Genomic DNA, 21410 nt, shown 5'->3' with positions numbered 1-21410 from the left:
TATGTTGGTGGTGATGTTTAAATGCGTCTATCAGTCCAATGGCAGCCGATAGACAAGTGTTATTCTCGTCGGGATAAGAACATGACTCGTTAATTCATCCATTGTCTGAGCAACAACAGTCTTTCTTAATGATTGAAAATGTAAACGAAAGAATATATGTTTTGATTAGGAAAGAGGAAGTATTTTGTATTGCGTTCTCTCTCTCTCTCTCTCTCTCTCTCTCTCTCTCTCTCTCTCTCTCTCTCTCTCTCTCTCTCTCTCTCTGTGTGTGTGTGTGTGTGTGTGTGTGTGTGTGTGTGTGTGTGTGTGTGTGTGTGTGTGTGTCTATGTGTTTGAGGTTTTCGTTAGATTCAAAACAACTTTTTATTCGAATATTATCATGGAATGTGCCTTCGCCTCACATGTATTTGTTAACTTGTTTACGTATTACGCTCCTTAACCTCATAATACACCGTCATATTCTTATGCTATTGTTGCAAGAGCTTTTTTTTTTTACGGGTTTCATCTCACTGTGGCAATACCCGGCTCTTCTCGTGGTGTTGACGTCAATCTATGTGTTGTTGTTCCAGACATTAATGGTTGCTCGTGCGAGGTAATGAGTAAGAAAGTAATAACAGAGTAGCCGTATGTTGTTGATAGAAAGGTCATCGGACCTCAGATTCATGTAAGGAGATCAGATATCAAAGTTGTCATCTTTACAAAGGTGATCGTCGTGTCGTAGCATCGTAACCTTTCCCTGTACTCGTAAGTCAGAAAGGTGGCTGGCTGGCTTGCTAGATGGCGTCACCGTTGCTTAGGTTAAGGCACCGGTGCAGAGAATTCGAGGAAGAAGCCACGCCACCTCTGAGTGTTGTTGTTTTGGTGTGTGTTGTTAAACGTCTTCGTGCGTCATGTTTTGCTGATGTCGATGGTGATGTGTTTAGTACTAAATTGTACTGTCGTTCTTCCTCCTCCAGATATTGTTGTTGTTATTGTTGTTGTTGCTGTTGTTGATGTTTTTGCTGTTGTTGCTGCTTCTGCTGTTATTGTTGTTATTGTTGTTGTTGTTGCTGTTGCTGCTGTTGTTGTTGTCCTGGTTATGAAACAGGTGTATAGAAAACGTGTTGGATTTTTATTTTATTTATTCATTTATTTTTTCAGGGTCACGGAGGGAACAGGTACGGGACCACGGACCAACAACTGCGCGTGGCGCTTTGCAATACAGGGAAATGACCTTGGCGGAAAGGAGATGTATGGCTGAGCTCTCCCATACGTTCCACTACGCTGACAGCTGCCACCATCAAATGTTGTAGGTAAAGCTGGGCAAAATATTCTGAAATGTGTGTTACTCACTAAATTCATTTGATAAATTACTTGAAAAAGACTGTGCATAATGACTTAAGAAAATAAGGAGAATTGCAAGAAGTCATTAGGCAATCGCTGCATTGAAACGTACTACTTACTTATTTCCCTCTATCACTTCCATAAATTTCATAGTGAAGACTCCTCATACAGAACAGTAAGAAGTGTGGTTTTTATACATCAGGAGAAAATATATTTATTTTATGTTAACTACATGGGTTTCGTTTGCAGATTTAAGAAAATAACTTTGCGTAACTTTAATGATGAGAGAGAGAGAGAGAGAGAGAGAGAGAGAGAGAGAGAGAGAGAGAGAGAGAGAGAGAGAGAGAAAAAACACTCGCTACGTGACACCCACTCATTCACTTACTGGCTATCACACACACACACACTCTCTCTCTCTCTCTCTCTCTCTCTCTCTCTCTCTATCTATCTATCTATCTATCTCTCTCTCCTTTCGTCCTAAGCTAAGCCAACAAAACATCAATTTACTTGCAAATTTCAGTTCACAACCTTCCAGAAAGATGAAAGATGAAAGGCCTTCACGCGAAATAAAAGAAAAAAATCACAGTGAAACAGTCACGGTGGGGGATACAGAGTGCTTGACAGGGAGCAGGTGCTGTGCTGCCGCCAATTATGCTCACCCACGTTAAGGTAATTAGTGTTTCCTCGTACGTGGGGAAGAATAGCGGAAGAAAAATATCATTGTTATAAACTGTTGAATTTTTTTGTGGCTTGAAGGAAAAATGTTCCATGTTGTGTATCTTGTGGAGTGTGGTAGAATCTATGTGTGTGTTTAAAAGATTGTTTTCTGGCTTGTCTATCTGTTAGTATGTACGTGTGAGTGTGTGTCCTACATGTGTACGAGTGTTAGTGTACGAATGTTCTGTCCGAAATTCCAATTTGTAAGAAAACGGTATATTCCAAGGTGGAAGTGATTTATTTATTTATCTTTACATAATAAGGGTTGTGGTGTAAACAAAATTCACTTTTGCCATTTTGAGGTCATAGAAAACAAACTTGAGTATGAGACCATAACTTCAGCCTCATTTCACATAGTGATCAGAAGTTATTGAGGTTACTTACAACTTCGTCAAGATTTCCGACCTCTCTTGGTGGAAGTGAATCTGTGGGAGGTATAACCACGCAGAAACCCTTATAGGAGGGGAAAACTTCTCATGTGGAAACTTTTAACGGGAGTGTTGAACTTACTGCACTTATTTATTATACTTTTCTCGCTCTGAGATTAAGTGCTGTGGCAGTTTTTCTGTGTTATTCTCTTCCGTTTTTGCCGGCCTTAGCTGAGTCTCCTGTACATAATATAGAACATAACAACATAAAGGCGTGCACTGCTCTCCCCGTGGGTAATAATGGACATTAACTGTTTCATAATTGAGTCTCGGGTCAGGCGCACTTTCCTCACCTAGACAACGCCGATTACCTATTCCTTGATCTAAATTTGAACTGCAGTTCGTAAAAAATCGTTACGCTTCACTTATTTCTCTCCTTTCATACTGCTTTGACTTCCTTCCGTCTGCTTCATCTAGCTTTCTGAAATATAACCTCAACTTTGCAATATTTTCCTCGATTCAGAAAAATGTTAATTAAATACGATGATTTAAGTATAAACTCCTTATTTTATATCCCATTATGTACAGTTCAAACACTTCATTACGAATGCTTAAGTAATCCTGCTATGAACACTCAAATAAATCAAAGCAACGTTATTACCGATATTTTTTTTTTCTCAGAAAAGTGACAGTTAATGCCTCAGTCATCAGTCAAGAAAGCGACATGTGGTGACTCTATAATCTCCTCCCACACCCGAGAGGAGTGGACACACACACACACACACACACACACGCACCTCTCTCTCTCTCTCTCTCTCTCTCTCTCTCTCTCTCTCTCTCTCTCTCTCTCTCTCTCTCTCTCTCTCTCTCTCTCTCTCTCTCTCTCTCTCTCTCTGTTAGCACTGCCACCCCCACAGTCTTCCTCCTCTTTTTCCCGCTCTTCTTTCCCGGCTTCCACCTCCGCCCACGAGCCAGGCAGGTCGTGTCGTCATAGTAATATCGTGGAAGATACGTACGTGCCTCATACAAAGAAAATTCATTCATTCTGTGGCAGTAGGATTTGGTGACAAAATAACCTCCGTCATTTGTCGTCGTGTAAATTTTGATCTCCTTTTTGTTCATTTACTTTCAGTAACGTATTTAAGTAATTAGCTAGTACTTTATTAATGCAGTAAAAAAAATGGTTCGTTTGCCGTTAGAATTCTGTCTCCCTTTTTAATGTAGTGAATTCTTAGATGTTTCGAAATTCTTTCTCTTCGTGGGTTATTTTTCTTTGCACTGTTAGCTAAATAATTTGGTTTAATCTTCACTGGATATAGAAACGGTATCTCTTTACTCCTTCAGATAGAATTATGTCTTTAATGTTGCGAATTATTGGTAACTTTTCTAGACTACTATTGTGTTAGTGTGTTAAAGATGTTCACTTCTCTCTGAATGTATAATACCTTACTTTATACCATAAATTTCACAATTAATATCAAAATCTAGTTCTTCGATGTAGGAAACTCTTGATGAGTTTTCAAATTACACTTTCTTGTTGCTAGTCTTCGCTCAGTGTGCGTGAGACTTCCCTTGTTTACATTTGGAGTCTTCTCTCTGCGTCGCTCATCCCTGTCCATCCCTCCTTCCCATGTCTCGCTCTCCTCTCCTCTCCTTTCTTTGTATCCTTCCCGCCTCCGCCTTCCAGTGGATGGCACCAGGTCAGAGCGGCAGTCAAGGCCCCACGATCAAAGCAGCTCAAAATACATTCCTGTGATAGAGGAAGCACAGAAACAGGCGGAAGAAGAAGAACAGAGAGAGAGAGAGAGAGAGAGAGAGAGAGAGAGAGAGAGAGAGAGAGAGAGAGAGAGAGAGAGAATTTTATTCTCTCTCTCTCTCTCTCTCACACACACACACACACACACACACACACACACACACACACACACACACACACACACACACACACACACACACACACACACACACACACACACACACACTTTATTTCATATTGATAATCCTGGTAACGAGGTGTCCAGAATTTTATCTCCTTACTTGGTTCATGCTTGCTCTTTCCCGTCCTTTCTGTTCATTCACCTACGGTCGTCTGTTGGTCACCCAGCTAGCCGATGACCTACGGAAAGAGCTCCTAGATTGATGTCACTCACATACCACACACCTAGATAGTGATGACATAACCCTTTCATTCCATACCTACTTGCTGCTGGGTGAACAGGAGCTACGCAAAAAGAGGCTCGCACATTTGCTTCACCGTATATATATATATATATATATATATATATATATATATATATATATATATATATATATATATATATATATATATATATATATATATACAAAACATTCAACATTTTAATCTTTTCACAAAGATGAAAAGGAAGACAATGGTAAAACGAAAGAAAAAGAATATTAGTACTTACAAGGTCCTTTGTGATAACAGCAATAGAATTTTGGAGGCTCTCCGATTATCACACACACACATACAAAACGCAGATGGCCCGAGTTCGAGCCCCCGAAACGGTGAAGCAAATGTGCGAGCCTCTTTTTGCGTAGCCCCTTTTCACCAAGCAGCGAGTAGATATGGAATGAAAGGGTTATGTCATCACTATCTAGGTGTGTGGTATGTGAGTGACATCAATCTCGGAGCTCTTTCCGTAGGATAGAAAGATAGATAGATAGATAGATAGATAGATAGATAGATAGATAGATAGATTGATTGATGGATGGATGGATAGATAGATAGATAGATAGATAGATAGATAGATAGATAGATAGAGAGAGAGAGAGAGAGAGAGAGAGAGAGAGAGAGAGAGAGAGAGAGAGAGAGAGAGAGAGAGAGAGAGAGAGAGAGAGAGAGAGAGAGATTAATTCATTACGTATATTGTTGTATTTGGTCACTTTTCGATTTAGCACACTGCCACAGCTGGCTATACAATACACGAGGAGGTCCATTAACATACCGTTTCCTGCGGGGTCTCGCCGCCTCGAGGGGAGGATACATATATGATAGAATCACGGAGAGGCACGTCAGTCAGCGCCACATAACCCGGAAGGTTGTGTGCGCCGTGTAGCTCTGATTGACACGCTGGGCCCCTTCTTGCTTGTCGTATGTTATTTCTAGCCCTGATACACTTTTTTCTTTAATGACACCTAAATAATGATTGTTAAGATTATAATGTGTAGTAACTATAAACTATCAAGTTTCGAAAAAGTTTTGTTTATCTATTTATTTATTTGTTTGTTTAATTAATGTATTTATTTTCCATAGGTTCGGTATTCTAATAACTGAATTTCAGTTGTATAGGCTGCAATGATTGAAGCGTTAGGTGATTTTTATTTGCATGCAAGTTGATAAAGTTAGATGAATTAGAGATATAGGAAGAAATTGTTTTCCAAATAGTGTTACATGACTGGAACACACATGATAGCCAGACGAATTTGCCGAGCCATTAGGGAGCTTAGATAAAAGACAAATTTACAGGTGGAAATGGAAACAGATAGGAACGTTTTATATGCTGTGTATGGATTACCACATGGACTTGAAAAGTTGATAATATCTTCAAGTTTCCCTTATTTTTTTATTCTATTGTCTTTTTATATTTTTTCCTCTTATCAGTGGTTGCATTCCTCAAAGTGTTATTATTATTTCATGTCAGTATTATCTTACACGTGCGACCTCTGTGTTAAAATGGCTTTCTGGCGTCTTATTTTTTTTGCGGGGTACAAGATTATTATTAACGCGGACGCACGACGATTTGTGAGTTTTTTAAAGAGTGCATTGATTTTAATCTGAAGCTGGGCTCATGCTTTTACCAATGACCGAGCAAGCAAACACCGTACATTTGCGTCACCAAGCAGACTCTATGGTTCCTTTGCTAGGCTCTCATGATTATTGCCTTTAAGTTCATTGTTTTCTTTCTTAGTATATCGTTACGTATTTTCTTTTTTGTTGTTATTATGTATATACGTAAATATTTGTTTTTGTTTCCATATCTATATATAACTTTCCTTTCGGTCTCGTTGCCCTTCCTCTTTTCCTGTCTGGTTCTAATTTCGTATCCCAGTCATTGTTTTTATCTTCTTATTTGTCTTCTTTGTATCCTATTCTCCTTGTTTTTTTGTGTCTGTTCTCTCTCTCTCTCTCTCTCTCTCTCTCTCTCTCTCTCTCTCTCTCTCTCTCTCTCTCAAACGTATCATCATCATCATCATCATCATCATCATCATCATCATCATCATCATCACCACCACCACCACCACCACCACCACCACCACCACCACCACCACCACCACCACCACCACCACCACCACCACCACCACCACCTTTTTTCTTCTTCTTCTTCTTCTTCTTCTTCTTCTTCTTCTTCTTCTTCTTCTTCTTCTTCTTCTTCTTCTTCTTCTTCTTCTTCTTCTTCTTCTTCTTCTTCTTCTTCTTCTCCTTATTATTATTATTATTATTATTATTATTATTATTATTATTTTTTCCTTCTTTTTATTTTCCTTTCCTCCTTCTCCTCCTCCTCCTCCTCCTCCTCCTCCTCCTCCTCCTCCTCCTCCTCCTCCTCCTCCTCCTCCTCCTCCTCCTCCTCCTCATTCTTATCTTCCTCGTCGTCGTCGTCGTCGTCGTGTTATTTTCTTCGTTGTCGTTATTGTTATTCCTCCTCCTCCTCTACTCTTTATTACGCCTCCTCTGGTCCATCCTTTCTTCCCTTCCCCCAATCTTCTTTCTTGTCCTCTCCTCTCTTATATTTTCTCATGTTTTTCCTGTTCATATTATTGTTGTTATTGTGGATAGCTGGCTTCTGTGTTTGTGCGTGTTTCCTCCTGCCTTTCTCCCATTTCTCCCACCCCGTCCCTCCTGCTTGGGTGTTATGGTAGTGAGTCTCTGCGGTGACTGGACTATCGTTAGTCTGAGGGCGCTGAGTGAGGAAGAATCCGCCTGAGGATTTTCCTATTTTTAGCCGTGTATAGACACCCCTCGGGGCAGAAAACACGTAGTGAAATGAATGTCTCTCTCTCTCTCTCTCTCTCTCTCTCTCTCTCTCTCTCTCTCTCTCTCTCTCTCTCTCTCTCTCTCTCTCTCTCTCTCTCTCTCTCTCTCTGTGTGTGTGTGTGTGTGTGTGTGTGTGTGTGTGTGTGTGTGTGTGTGTCACTGCAAATTCCACCTTTCCTAAACTGAATAACACACACACACACACACACACACACACACACACACACACACACACACACACACACACACACACACACACACACACACACACACACACACTTGTATGTATGTAGATATTTGTTGAGATTTTTTCTTACGACGTCATTGGCGTTTTTATACACTAATACGTTTTGTAAGCCACTGGAGCTTGTCGTGCACTCAGTGGAGCACTATGAATGTGCGGGAAGGATAACAGTTCCTTCGGACAGCGCCACTAACAAGGAGGGTGGCGGGGGTTTGTTTACGAGTGTATGCTTGACCTTGCCAGTGTGGGTGTGGGAGTAAGCTACAGATATTGTTGCTGGTGCTGCTGATGTATACATAACCATGTCTAGTCGTCTATTGTGAACTGCCTGTCTCTATCTCTGTCTCAGGCCTTAGTATTTACACGTGTTTGTGGATCAGCTATAAATGCACACTTGCTAGGGAAGGTTGTCACTTTGCCATTAAGAGTATATATTATAATGTTAGAGAAAGTCTTAGGTAGAGGCAGTAAATATTTAAGTAAAAATAATCAGTTTAATTTCTGTTAGCAATATTGAACTCCTTCACAAAAAAAATAAAGATGAAAGGAAAGCAAAAGAAAGGGAAATTAATTAAATAAGATATAAGGTAATAGCAAATAGAAAAAAATATCGGAGTCTGAAGAGTAAACACACACACACACACACACACACACACACACACACACACACACACACACACACACACACACACACACACACACACACACACACACCGCTTTGTCCCTCAATTTACAAACCCAAAGCTTGTACGCTCGCCGCCTCCTTTTTTCTTGCAATATATAGAAAAAATCCCGGTTTGTTGGTGTGGGTAGAGGAGGTACGTAAACTGGTGAGGGGAGAAAAAAGGGTAGGAGTCATGGATATAGTCTATTAAAAAACGTTGTACTCTGGGTGTCTTTGAGATACATGGTTCTCTGCGAAACAAAATAATGAATACCATTCTGAACTAATATTCGAAGTCTTTATAAGGATGTAAAAGAAAAAAAAACGGGAATTAAAAGAACAGCTTTTGCAATTTCTATTAAGTTTAAACGTTGGAGGTGGCTGAAAAACTAATAAAGAAGTCTGAGGTTGATTAGTAATTAAGGAAAAATGTACCTTATAACAATCAAAGGGTTAACAACTTATTGGTATTATTTTCATTATGCTTTACAATCTTCACCCAATACAGGTATACGATATCCATGAGGTATACGTCGCCAAAGTTGTCGTGTTGCAAGTTAGTTTTGTGATAACTTTTTTTTTTTTGTGAATTCCTTATGACATTACAAAAAAAAAAAAAAAAAAACTGCATGCCTTATCTCGAGATTTATATCTTATATCCTTCAGAAAAATATTCCTTATAAGTGTGTTACCAAGAGAATGATTCGGTGCAGCTACAGCTTCCCACACTTTCCAATGATTAATAAACAAACGAGGTCAAAACACAATGAGAAAATTCATAATTAAAGATATTCGCTATTCTTGAAGGAGTAGACAGTACAAACAAGTACGATATGCAGCCTATCAATTTGACAGTCCACGATACGGATAGAGAGCTTCCCACACTTACCTCTGAACACAAAAGAAAGACATGAAAGTCTGTTTACCTTTAAGACTCACCCACGCAGTGACAAGCTCATTATACACAAACGGATAAGCTTCTCGAGTGTCGAGTTCAGTAAAGTCTAACCTTCGTATTATGAGAGAGAAGTTGTATAGATCAGTTTTAGAAAGCGGAGGTGCAATGCATGAAAAATGTAATTGGAAATTCAAAACTCTTTAAACAAGAAAATCGAGAACTTAAATGTTTGTTTCTATCTTTTCATTCCCTTCCTCCACCGCTTTCTCTGTCTCCATCTCTCCATTCATTCCTCTGTTTACTCCTCCACCTTTTCCGTCCCCCTTCTCTCTCTCTCTCTCTCTCTCTCTCTCTCTCTCTCTCTCTCTCTCTCTCTCTCTCTCTCTCTCTCTCTCTCTCTCTCTCTCTCTCTCTCTCTCTCTCTCTCTCTCTCTCTCTCTCTCTGTGTGTGTGTGTGTGTGTGTGTGTGTGTGTGTGTGTGTGTGTGTGTGTGTGTGTGTGTGTGTGTGTGTGTGTGTGTGTGTGTTTACACACACACACACACACACACACACACACACACACACACACACACACACACACACACACACACACACACATATACCATCCTTCACAGAAACACCCACAGCTTCCAATCCCCCAGTCTCCCTCCCACCTGAACATTCTTCACATTTAAAAAAGTCGCCACCGCTAGCACACATTTCTCACAATTGCAAGCGACACATGGTATAGGCTTCCCAAAAGAAATGGTAGAAGGAGAGGCTTGCCAGTAGCCACTCTGGAAGAGCTAGGAGACGGATCAAGGTTTGGAATTTGGTAGTTGTCATAGACCGCTTGTGGTGTAGCGGGAATATGCATATGTTTGGTTGGAAAATATGATGTTTAAAAGACTGTCACAGCTGCGGCGGGACATCAGTGGTAGTGTTTTGTTAGTGATGGCTGCCGGCGATGCTGAAAGGGTAGAAAATAGAAAAAAAAAAAAAATGTAGGCGTCTCTTACTAAGGGTGTGTGTGAGAGAGAGAGAGAGAGAGAGAGAGAGAGAGAGAGAGAGAGAGAGAGAGAGAGAAAGGAATGTTGGCGTCGATTGCTAAATGTGTGTGTGTGTGTGTGTGTGTGTGTGTGTGTGTGTGTGTGTGTGTGTGTAATTCACCTCGGTCGTCTGCTGGTCACCCAGCGTCTTCCCATTACGGAGCGAGCTTAGAGCTCATAGACCGATCTTCGGGTAGGACTAAGACCACATCACACACAACACACACCGGGAAAGCGAGGCCACAACCCCTCGAGTTACATCCCGTATCAATTTTTACTGCTAGGTGAACAGGGGTCACACATTAAGAGGCTTGCCCATTTGCCTCGCCGCTTTCCGGGACTCGAACCCGGGCCTCTCGATTGTGAGTCGAGCATGCTAACCACTACTCTACGCGGTGTGTGTGTGTGTGTGTGTGTGTGTGTGTGTGTGTGTGTGTGTGTGTGTGTGTGTGTGTGTATTTACCTATTTGTATTTACCTATTTGTGTATTACAGGGCCCAAGCTAAGCTCTCTGTGTCCTGTCTCCTTGTCCATTCCTGTCATATCTCTCTTTCATCTGATTGACACACACCGCGTCAACGACATGACTGCTCAGTTTATTCCACTTATCAATGCTACGATGCGGGAAACTGTATTTTCTCACGTCATTTAGACAGATGTCCTGTGTGTGTGTGTGTGTGTGTGTGTGTGTGTGTGTGTGTGTGTGTGTGTGTGTGTTTATGTACTCTGAAAGAAAATATAAATATATATTTTTTATGTTATGGCCTATAGCGTCTGTAGGCTTACTTGAAGAGTATGGGAAGCGCTATTCAGCTTCCACCCATCAGTGGCGCAGGCAATTTTGTTTATAGTGGTACCCATATTAGGGCCCATATTACCAGGCACATCTTTGGTGTAACTACCTAGAATCTGGGTATCATGGTGAAATGTGGGTAACTTTAAACCACTCGACAAACGGCAGTTTCAGGGCGGTATGTGGATTCGAATCTACGCATGGACGTCTGCCCGATCCCACTCTCACCACCTTATCCACTACGCCACCACTTAATAAACCTGTATGTCTTAATTCATATGACAGTATTGCTCTTGTAGTTTGCATATATGATATAGTGCTTATGTGTAAGGCTCACATAGGTACTCATAGTCAAAACACACACACACACACACACACACACACACACACACACACACACACACACACACACACACACACACACACACAGCATCACAATCAGATCTCCTAATTGATAAATCATGCCCTTTTTCATTGACAAATTCTGGAAAGAGAGGATAAATACGCGCATGATGACGTCAGAGTACTCACCACACCCATGTCCTCGTAGCTTCTGGTGAGGAGATTAACTTCATCGTTATTACTGGTCTTATCGTGTATGAGAAATCCTCAAAAAGACAACCCACAAACCTTTCTTTACTGCCTATTGTAGTGTGTGTAATGAAGATCCATTAATAATGATCATGTTATGCAAATACTTGTCGCCAGAGGATGGGTGATATTTTTCCATATCCTTGCTCTCCCGCTCTCTCACGCGACTCCGCCCTCACATGTCCCGTCATCAGTGAACTCACGAGTCGCTGACGTCACGGACACGTCACACCCACAACCACCCACTACCGCCGCTCGGTGAAGGAGGAGAATGTTTCGTCACGTAGTCAATAAGCGAGAGTCGCCATTATTGTTAAAGGAGAACTGTTTCCGATTTCCCGATAGCGATCTGCCGGCGAAAATGTCAGTGCTTCACGTACTGCCGGGAGTGGGACGATGCCAAGGACACCGAGGGGAAAAGTAGTGTGGGCTACCTGCGATGAGGCACAGTGTGTTATTTGGTGGACGTTTTTGGGTGGATGGGTTGACAATCATCCTCCCTCTCTCTCTCTCTCTCTCTCTCTCTCTCTCTCTCTCTCTCTCTCTCTCTCTCATTAAAATTACTAGTTTCTAAGACATTTCTATAAAAAAGGCTTTATTTTTCAATCACACATTTTTTTTGGTCTCTATAATTTTAGTCAAGCGTTGGTAGGCAGGAGGCAGTTTTGCATGCGCACTCTTTTTTTTTTTCTTTACTCTGGAGACCTCGACACCTTTCTATCCCGCCAGCAGTATCTTCCCCCAGCTCTCTCTCTCTCTCTCTCTCTCTCTCTCTCTCTCTCTCTCTCTCTCTCTCTCTCTCTCTCTCTCTCTCTCTCTCTCTCTCTCTCTCTCTCTCTCTCTCTCTCTCTCTCTCCTCCTCCTCCTCCTCCTCTCTCCTCCTCCTCCTCCTCCTCCTCCTCCTCCTCCTCCTCCTCCTCCTCCTCCTCCTCCTCCTCCTCCTCCTCCTCCTCCTCCTCCTCCTCCTCCTCCTCCTCCTCCTCCTCCTCCTCCTCCTCTCCCTCCTCTTCCTCCTCCTCCTCCTCCTACACACCGGATGTTATGCCGCCTACTTCAACGTGTGCGTGGGAAGGAAACGTGCTCACAGGGATGTCAGAAACTAGCCAGCGTGTTACGTAGCTCCTCTTGAGGAAGCAGGAAAGAAGGACGAGAAGGAACATTATTAGAAAAATATCTGAAGAGGAAGGAAGCTGATGCCAATAATGATTTTTCATCACACACACACACACACACACACACACACACACACACACACACACACACACACACACACACACACACACACACACACACACACACACACACACACACACACACACACACCGCGTAGTGTAGTGGTTAGCACGCTCGGCTCACAACCGAGAAGGCCCGAGTTTGAATCCCGTGCGTGGCGAGGCATATGCGCGAGCCTCTTAATGTTTAGCCACTGTTCACATAGCAGAATATAGATACGGGATGTAATTCGAGGAGTTATAGCCTCGCTTTCTCGGTGTGTGGGGTATGGAGTATGGTATGGTTTCAGTCTTAGCCGAAAATCGGTTTATGAGCTCAGCTCGCTCCATAATGGGGAAGGCTGGCTGGGTGACCAGCAGGTGACCGTGAATGCACACACACACACACACACACACACACACACACACACACACACACACACACACACACACACACACACACACACACACACACACACACACACACACACACACACACACACAAAATAAAAGGGAGTAGATGAATAGGTAGATAGATAAATAGATGGATAGATAGATATATAGATATATGGATGGATAGATAGAGGGATAAACAGATAGATAGATAGATTTTGTTTCATTAGAGTCAGAGAGAGAGAGAGAGAGAGAGAGAGAGAGAGAGAGAGAGAGAGAGAGAGAGAGAGTTGTTCAATAAATATTTTGCAATTGTTCTTTCAATAAATCACGTGTTGAATGACTTCTTTCGCTTAATTTTGGTTCGGCATATCTGCATGGTTTTGATTTTAAGGATACCAACTCACAGCGTATAATATGTATATAAAGAAAGAAACTAGGAAAATATGTTTCCACGCAGAGAATTTTTACGTAACCTTTAAATTTTGCACAAACATATACACACTTTCATTCTTCACCTGAGAAAATATAAACAGAAATTCCGGTCATTTTTCGGTCACTTTTAAATTCTCTCGCACACAAATTTCGAGGCACATAAAGAGAATATATTCCATGAAAATAAGCATGTATGTTCACCTTTCTACTGAAGGAAAATGCAAGGTGAACAACTGTACAATTGTCCACTCATTACTACAAAAAGAGATACTGTTTCTGACCACCTGGCTCGTGCCGTGAATACACCTATTATGTAAAATTTAAGGTAAAGTAAAAAGCTTTGCCAATAAGTGCTGGAAGATGAGACCGCTGGGGTTTGTTGGGCCCCCTCACTGCTGCTCTCCTTTATGGGAACACGATCCTCCATGCACTGTTGTTTTAACGCCAAAAAAATTGTTGCGTAGTATTCCACCTCCGTGACGTCGAGGGGAGCGTATCATAGTCCATGCGAATCTAGACGGGCGATATTAATAGAAACACAATTCGCCGAAGCGCCTTGCTGTGCACGTGGAAAAGCTTCCTTACTGAGGGAATACGTACGTACGATAATTCTTTGCAGATTATGAGTGGGAGGAGAAAACTTTTGTTGGTAACCTGAGCTTCTTATCCTGCCAAAGTGATCTTAAGGAGGAATAATTAATGTTTTCAGATAATCTCTCATCGCACGTCTCAGGTATTTGCACGGTTGGACAATAGGGGACGTCAAGTAAATAAAGTCTCTTAACTGCGTACACTTTTGGGTTCCGTCGCGCCCCACAACTGGCTGGATAATAATACATTGCATCAGAGCTGATCAACCTTCACTAACGCTCTCAGTTTTCTCTTCCCTTGCTCTTTCAAGCTCATTACAGGCATGCTTTCTTTTACTGCATCCTAAATTCTTCTCATAGGTTTTCTTGTATTTCTTCCTGCTGTGTAGATCTGTCTTCAGTAGCTTCTTCCCCCCACCTACAGCTCGTCTCATCTCTTGACACACCCAAAACACCTCAGTCTTGGCTCTGGCTTTGTTCCCCCATCAAGCGTACATGTATTCTTGATCATGTCCAGCTTCGTCACTCCTAAGAAAACTTGCAACATCATTAGATCACTAACTGAGGGAAATCTTTTATCTACGACAGACAGAGTAACAACACACCTCTCCTTGTCCAGCAAAAACTCTAAACAGAAGACATTAAGAGAAAAGAACCTCATTTTAGATCCTATTCTTGTTGAAGTGGAAGAACTGATTTAAACAAAACTGGGGAGTAGGACTCACCACTTCACCTACCCACCTACGCACCCCCACACACACACACACACACTCTCTCTCTCTCTCTCTCTCTCTCTCTCTCTCTCTCTCTCTCTCTCTCTCTCTCTCTCTCTCTCTCTCTCTCTCTTGTGTTTTTGACCTGAGGAGTTTAGTGCTGCCATGTGTGTCCCTCCTTTCAGGCGGCAAAGGCAAGCTGGATTCACGGTAGAGGCAAAGGGAGGCTCAGAAAGGCGGTGGAGGATGGCAGGATCTCAGCTTTCTTTTTCATCGATCTATTAGTCTTTCAGTTTATTCTATACATTCGGATCCTATAATATAAGACATAACAGTTACATTTGTGATGGAGGATATTATTATGTTGGGCTACCTTACCTTTTTTTTTTTTCTACTCTTAATAACAAAGTCGATGAAATATCTTAATTCCTTGCATGTTAATGACTTAAGTGATTCCTAAGTGCAGTTACGGTTATTAAGCGTCTTATGATATATTTATTGTTTTAGTATGAGATAGGACTAGAGTTGTTTTTCTAGATTATAGTTTTCAGGTCAGTTAGTGGTAATATACTCGTAGTAAAGTTAGTGTCAAAATCAACGGTGAGGTGGGGTGACTGTTCAGTGCAGTCTCTCATCGTGATATATATTTTCATATTAACATTGATAACTTATATTTGAGTAAGATAAATGGTGAAGTCATTAAGCAACACACACACACACACACACACACACACACACACACACACACACACACACACACACACACACACACACACCTTCATAAAAAGCGTCCACCACTTTCGCCAGCTTGTCAGTCCGTCATTTTGTTTAGTTGGTGAAGTGAAGAGCAATGAGTGTGCTGAGAACTTGAAACTTTAGATAATTGTTTTATATCAGTCCGTAAAGTTGGTGAGAAACAAAGTGTCACTTGCATGTGTGTGTGTGTGTGTGTGTGTGTGTGTGTGTGTGTGTGTGTGTGTGTGTGTGTGTGTCTAGTGGCGATACTGTGTGGGCGGATGGATATGTTTTGCACTTACGTGCGATCTCACATGCATGTGTCTATTATTCTCATCGGTTCGCCTGCATGTGTGATGCTGTGATGCTGTGATGGAAGAAGCGCAAGTGGGAAGTGGTGGGCGGCGGGCTGCGGGTGGTGAGTTGTGGGAGACGTGGGTGGAGCATTAAAGCAGATAGTGATGAATGAACCAGAGAGCAAACATGAATTGCGCAACACAACGCGTGCGCGCACACACACACACACACACACACACACACACACACACACACACACACACACACACACACACACACACACTCTCTCTCTCTCTCTCTCTCTCTCTCTCTCTCTCTCTCTCTCTCTCTCTCTCTCTCTCTCTCTCTCTCGTTTGACATGCAGTTCGAACAGTTGAAGCGTGCGCACGCGTACACGTTAGCCAGAGAGAGAGAGAGAGAGAGAGAGAGAGAGAGAGAGAGAGAGAGAGAGAGAGAGTGAGTGGATGGATAGTGTTGGCACGAGAGGGAGCAAGTTGTGTAGGTGGAGAGGGAGACGATATGAATGTGGGAGCAGAAAACGCAAAATGAATGAAGGAATGCAGTATTGATGGTGATGATAATGACTGGACAAATGGTCCAAGCGAACCCTTGGGCTGCCTGCCAATGTAAGTCCCTGAGAAATTACTGTAATTATTGAGATGTGTGTGTGTGTGTGTGTGTGTGTGTGTGTGTGTGTGTGTGTGTGTGTGTAATCCACCTCCTCTTCGGTCGTCTGCTGGTCACCCAGCCAGTCTTCCCCATTACGGAACGAGCTCAGAGCTCATAGACCACACACTTCACACACCGGGAAAGTGAGGCCACACATTAAGAGGCTTGCTTGCCCATTTGCCTCGCCGCTTAGCTGGTGTGTGTGTGTAAGCCAGCTAGCGAGCCAACCAAGCATTCGTTTTCGGATGCTCCAGTATTTGTTTCTAATTCTGGAGAAAAAACACCTACGGGAGCCATAACACTGCAATGAAAGGTTTGTGAATATCGTAAGAGCCTTGTAAGATATGGTAAGCTTTTCTTCGGCTATTTGGTATTAGTGGTAGTGACTGAAAATCAAAACATCAAGGCCAAAACCTATTTCGATCCTGTTCCCACTGTTTGCGCATGCGCAGTAGAAATTTGTGACGTTACTATGTAATTTTCTTGCTCGTTTCTTGATAACTGCTAGTTATTTCAATCATCTATCATCACAATCAAAATGCCTATGCAATTGTCTGATCTCAGAGGAATACGTACCCAACTCCAATGGAAGCAAACAACAAGTTGATTGATGCTGCACTTGCCTTTGCTGCACAAGATAAGAAGGTAAGTTTATATGTGTACTTGCTTCGGCGGTACATATACCAAAGTTTATATGAGATTACAAAAAGAAGGAATCACACTGATGTACTGACTGAACTAGAATCATTGAAGTGACTCGTCATGTCACCAGAAAGCTCTGCCAACGAGTTCGCTACCTTCATTGCAAGATTAGTAAGCCAGAATGAGATTACTTCCAATCATCAATTGTATCTGGAAAGATTGAAGGTTGAATAGGAAAGGAAAGGGATACTAAATTATTGATTCTTGGAGTTCCTAACGAAAATAAAGTTTTCGGCGGTGCAGTAACTGACAAGGACAATCTTACGAAAGTACGAGTACGTAGAGCGATGCAAGCAGGCACCTTGGATATATCACAAAGGAGGCTTGGGAGACATACTGACGACAAATCTGCTCGTCGATCTCAACCTATTTTCGTGAAGTTCCGAGATAAATTTTTGCGTAGTAACATCGAATCATACGAAAAACCACAAGAAACTCGATGAACCGTTCAAGAAGATTTACGCAAAGAACGATGTCCATCCATCCGGTAGTGAGAAAAGAGTGACCGCGACTGGGGAACCTGTGAGGAAAGAGTAGGACCGGCCCGATAATGTATAGGCAGCGTGATGTGCCTTGACACTTGTGAGAGGAAAGTACTGGAATGGGTGTCACTGACAATTTGAAACTACAACCTTTTTTTTGTGTGTGATTGGAACACAGCAAGTGATTAACCTTGGATTTTTTCGTTGAATGTTAATAGAGTATATACAAAAATAGAAAAAAAGATAATTTTTGCATATTTTGAATCAAAATTATGTTTATCTTGTTGAAATGAAGACGGTTTTATTAGTAAAAGTTTCTTGGTACGTATCATATCGTGGCGAAGTAGCTGATTCAAGTGATGGAATGATATGGTGTGTGCGTTAAAGCTTATCTGGCACACTTAGTGCACGCTATTGACGTTAGTATTGTTGATCAGGTGTGGTTAGAGTTCAGAAATGTACTAGAGGCTTTGTTTGGTTTTTATTAGTACTACCGTGTGATTCTCCATCTTTTTCTAATGTATCCTTCGTTACTATTAAAGAAAGACTGCCTGTTAGGGTCAGAAAGGCTGTATTATTGTAAGAGACGTGAGTGCCTGTTTCAGAAAATTTGCAAGAAAATTATTTACGCGTATAAAATGTCCCCATTAATGTCTAATGTTCATGATGCCTTAGGAAATTCTCAGACCACTAGATGCATTGCGTACAAAGCTATTAACCCTCAATTCAAGTTCGTAATGTTTATGTCAATAGGCATGTTATTAATGATACCCATAGAATCTCGTTTACACGCTTCAGAATGGGTGGTTGTATTTTAGTGGTGGAGACGGGGCAGTGGACAAACGCTTTTATGTATGTGGGGAAATGCACATCGAGCAGCATATAACAGAGGTATTCCTCCATACTGAATTCATTAGAGGACACTATGGCTTCACATATTTTGACGAACCATTATCTAGTTTTACAGATGTGACGATATGTAGGATTATATTAACGAAATTCTAAGTATTTGTACTTGATTTAATATCTTGATATTTTTATTGAAATACGATTTACCTCAATGTGACTGCATGATTTATTTATGAAATTTTTTTGTGTAATTTAGTTTATAACGATGTGCTTGAAGATGCTCGAAGCTCGAGACATTTTTTCTTTTTCTTCGGGAATGTCTCAAAATTAATTAATGTAAGACGTGTAAAAATCGTACATGTCGAGAGCTAACTAAACTGACTTGCTAATGTCTCAGTTTTGCCTTTTTCCTTAGGTTGTTTCAAGGTTATATGAATACGTGCATACAGTAGTAAACTTGTTCGACTACAGTTATTGCATATGAATTAGTTTATATCCTATTTTGGATGTATCAAATTTTATATCATTAACATTGTGGTCAATAAACATCTCTCTCTCTCTCTCTCTCTCTCTCTCTCTGTGTGTGGGTGGGTGCGGGTGTGTGGGTGGGTGTGGGTGTGTACCTGGGCGCGCGCGTTTGTTGGTCGGTGTGTCGCTCTATGGTAGAAATATTGACTAGACCATCCATGCGTTATGTCTAATTAGTTAGCCATGAGTGTTCTTATTTTTTTTTTTCGAAATGTGTAAGAGAATTGTGATTCGAAAGGATGCAACTTATTTAGAAAACAAAATTAAAGTGCGTCTGATGCAAACGGTTGCCACTGTTTGTCTCTCGGATAGTCTATCTGTATGTGATAGTGTCTTTTAGTAACTGTCAGTGTCTCTGCGCCTGTCTACCTGTGGTTGTTAGTATTTTTCATGCTGTCTGTCTATATGATCTATATGTGTGTTTGTCTTTGTGTTTGTTTATGTCTCCCTATGTCTGTCCTTTTCTTCATTTAGACCTGCTTATCTGCTTCATATTCGTACTCTACTGTAACTCATTAATTGCGTTTAGCAAGATGTCAAACATGAGAAAGTGTGCGTGAAACTTATTAACAAATATGGAATACTCTCTCTCTCTCTCTCTCTCTCTCTCTCTCTCTCTCTCTCTCTCTCTCTCTCTCTCTCTCTCTCTCTCTCTCTCTCTCTCTCTCTCTCTCTCTCCCCTGATATTATCAGCCTGATGTTGTAGATCCAATATTTTAAGATTAAGTAAAGTACGAGAACTCTAAATAAGATACATTTTTTCCCTTACTTTACAGGACCTAAGAGGGTGGCTTATCAGACAGACTTGGTCGTCTCAGGTGAGAAATAATTAAATGGTTTGGTAACTTGATATGAGTGGCCAGAGAGAGAGAGAGAGAGAGAGAGAGAGAGAGAGAGAGAGAGAGAGAGAGAGAGAGAGAGTGAGTTTTTCCTCTACAAATATTATTGCCATTAATCATCAGTATTTTGAAAATAACCAAGGCATGCGTTCTGTGTCACCAACCATTGCTATTTTGTCATGTGTTTTTTGCCTTTTATCTATCGTACTCTGTTGTGATGTGTAATGTGACTTTGAATGATATCCATATTATCTGTCGGTGATGTAATGGTGACGTCACAGTGATCACCCACACACACTCCCACATTTGACCTCGCGGCACTGGAAGCTTGATGTTCACCTTTGCACCTCGCGTGAAAGAGGCTCAGCTAGTGGCGCACGTACTTGTTCACACGTACAAAAGACAGTGCCGCCATGTCTTAGTTTTGTTCATTCTAGACTTTTACAGTTTTCACACGTGCTGGTATTATCTTTTAATGGAAGACGATAATGAAAGGAAACCTTTATCAGATACATGATATATGGAAAAGGATGCACCTACTTATTCACGCGTGTTAAAGACAACGGCATGTTCTAGTTTCAGTCGTTTAAATTTTTTACAGGTTATACACACATTCAAATACCCTTGAAACAGTCTAAGGGAAGAGACAAAATTTAGACATTAAATGCACTTCTTAGTTTAACTTACTCTTGACTTGTATTTTTAAATGTACTCTTATTACTTGCTTTAGAATGAAAAATAATAGGGAAAGGAAAAATATCACATCCATATGAAACTATCGTATCTACTTTTTCAAACGCACAAAAGACAGTAGCATGTCTTAAATTTCTTTATTCCTGATTTTTTATTATTTTTTTACGTGTGCTCGTACTGCCTTGAATTAGAAAATTAGAAGATACTAATGAAAGGAAAACTCTCACATAAACTGACTAGGAAAATATCAAATATAAGACACTAGAACGTCTTAGTTTTGTTTACGCCTCATTAAACTGACTAAGAAAATATCAGATATAAGACACTAGAACGTCTTAGTTTTGTTTACGCCTCACTTTTGCTTTTTTTTTTCTCACTTACTCGTATTACCTTGGATTACGAGATAATTGTGAAAGAAAAGCTCCCACACATGAGCTTATGGGAAATGATACATGAACTTGGTCGCGCGTACAAAAGACACCGGGACCTTTTAGTTTTGTTTATCCCTGACTTTTACAATATCTACACGTGCTCGCTTTGGGCCGGAGTGAAAGATGTTAATGAAAAAAAAAAAAAATCACACAGCTTAAGGAAAAGGACTATATTTCATACAATGCTCCTGTTTGTATTGTTAATCACTAGTTTTAGTA

General features: G+C 41.1%; 1 protein-coding gene across 6 annotated transcripts in view; it reads left to right on the top strand.

Annotated features, from left to right (window-relative positions):
* The window catches only part of LOC123520758, a 229645-nt gene that overhangs the window by 87515 nt on the left and 120720 nt on the right, over window positions 1–21410 (top strand). For 3 of the 6 annotated variants that reach the window (XR_006679361.1, XR_006679360.1, XR_006679365.1), the window contains 2 exons: window positions 1141–1292; window positions 20005–20046. Coding sequence is in view for 1 of the 6 variants with exons in the window: in XM_045283321.1 (XP_045139256.1) it covers window positions 1975–1992; window positions 20005–20046 (60 nt within the window). In the remaining 5 variants the exon portion in view is untranslated. Of the gene's footprint in view, window positions 1–1140; window positions 1293–1843; window positions 1993–20004; window positions 20047–21410 lie in introns of all 6 variants that reach the window. The other 3 variants (XR_006679366.1, XM_045283321.1, XR_006679362.1) reach the window with 2 other exon arrangements.

This window comes from Portunus trituberculatus, chromosome 47 (assembly GCF_017591435.1).
Source record: "Portunus trituberculatus isolate SZX2019 chromosome 47, ASM1759143v1, whole genome shotgun sequence".
In the NCBI taxonomy this organism is placed as follows: Eukaryota; Metazoa; Arthropoda; class Malacostraca; order Decapoda; family Portunidae; genus Portunus; species Portunus trituberculatus.
This window is presented reverse-complemented; position numbering and strand designations above follow the sequence as displayed.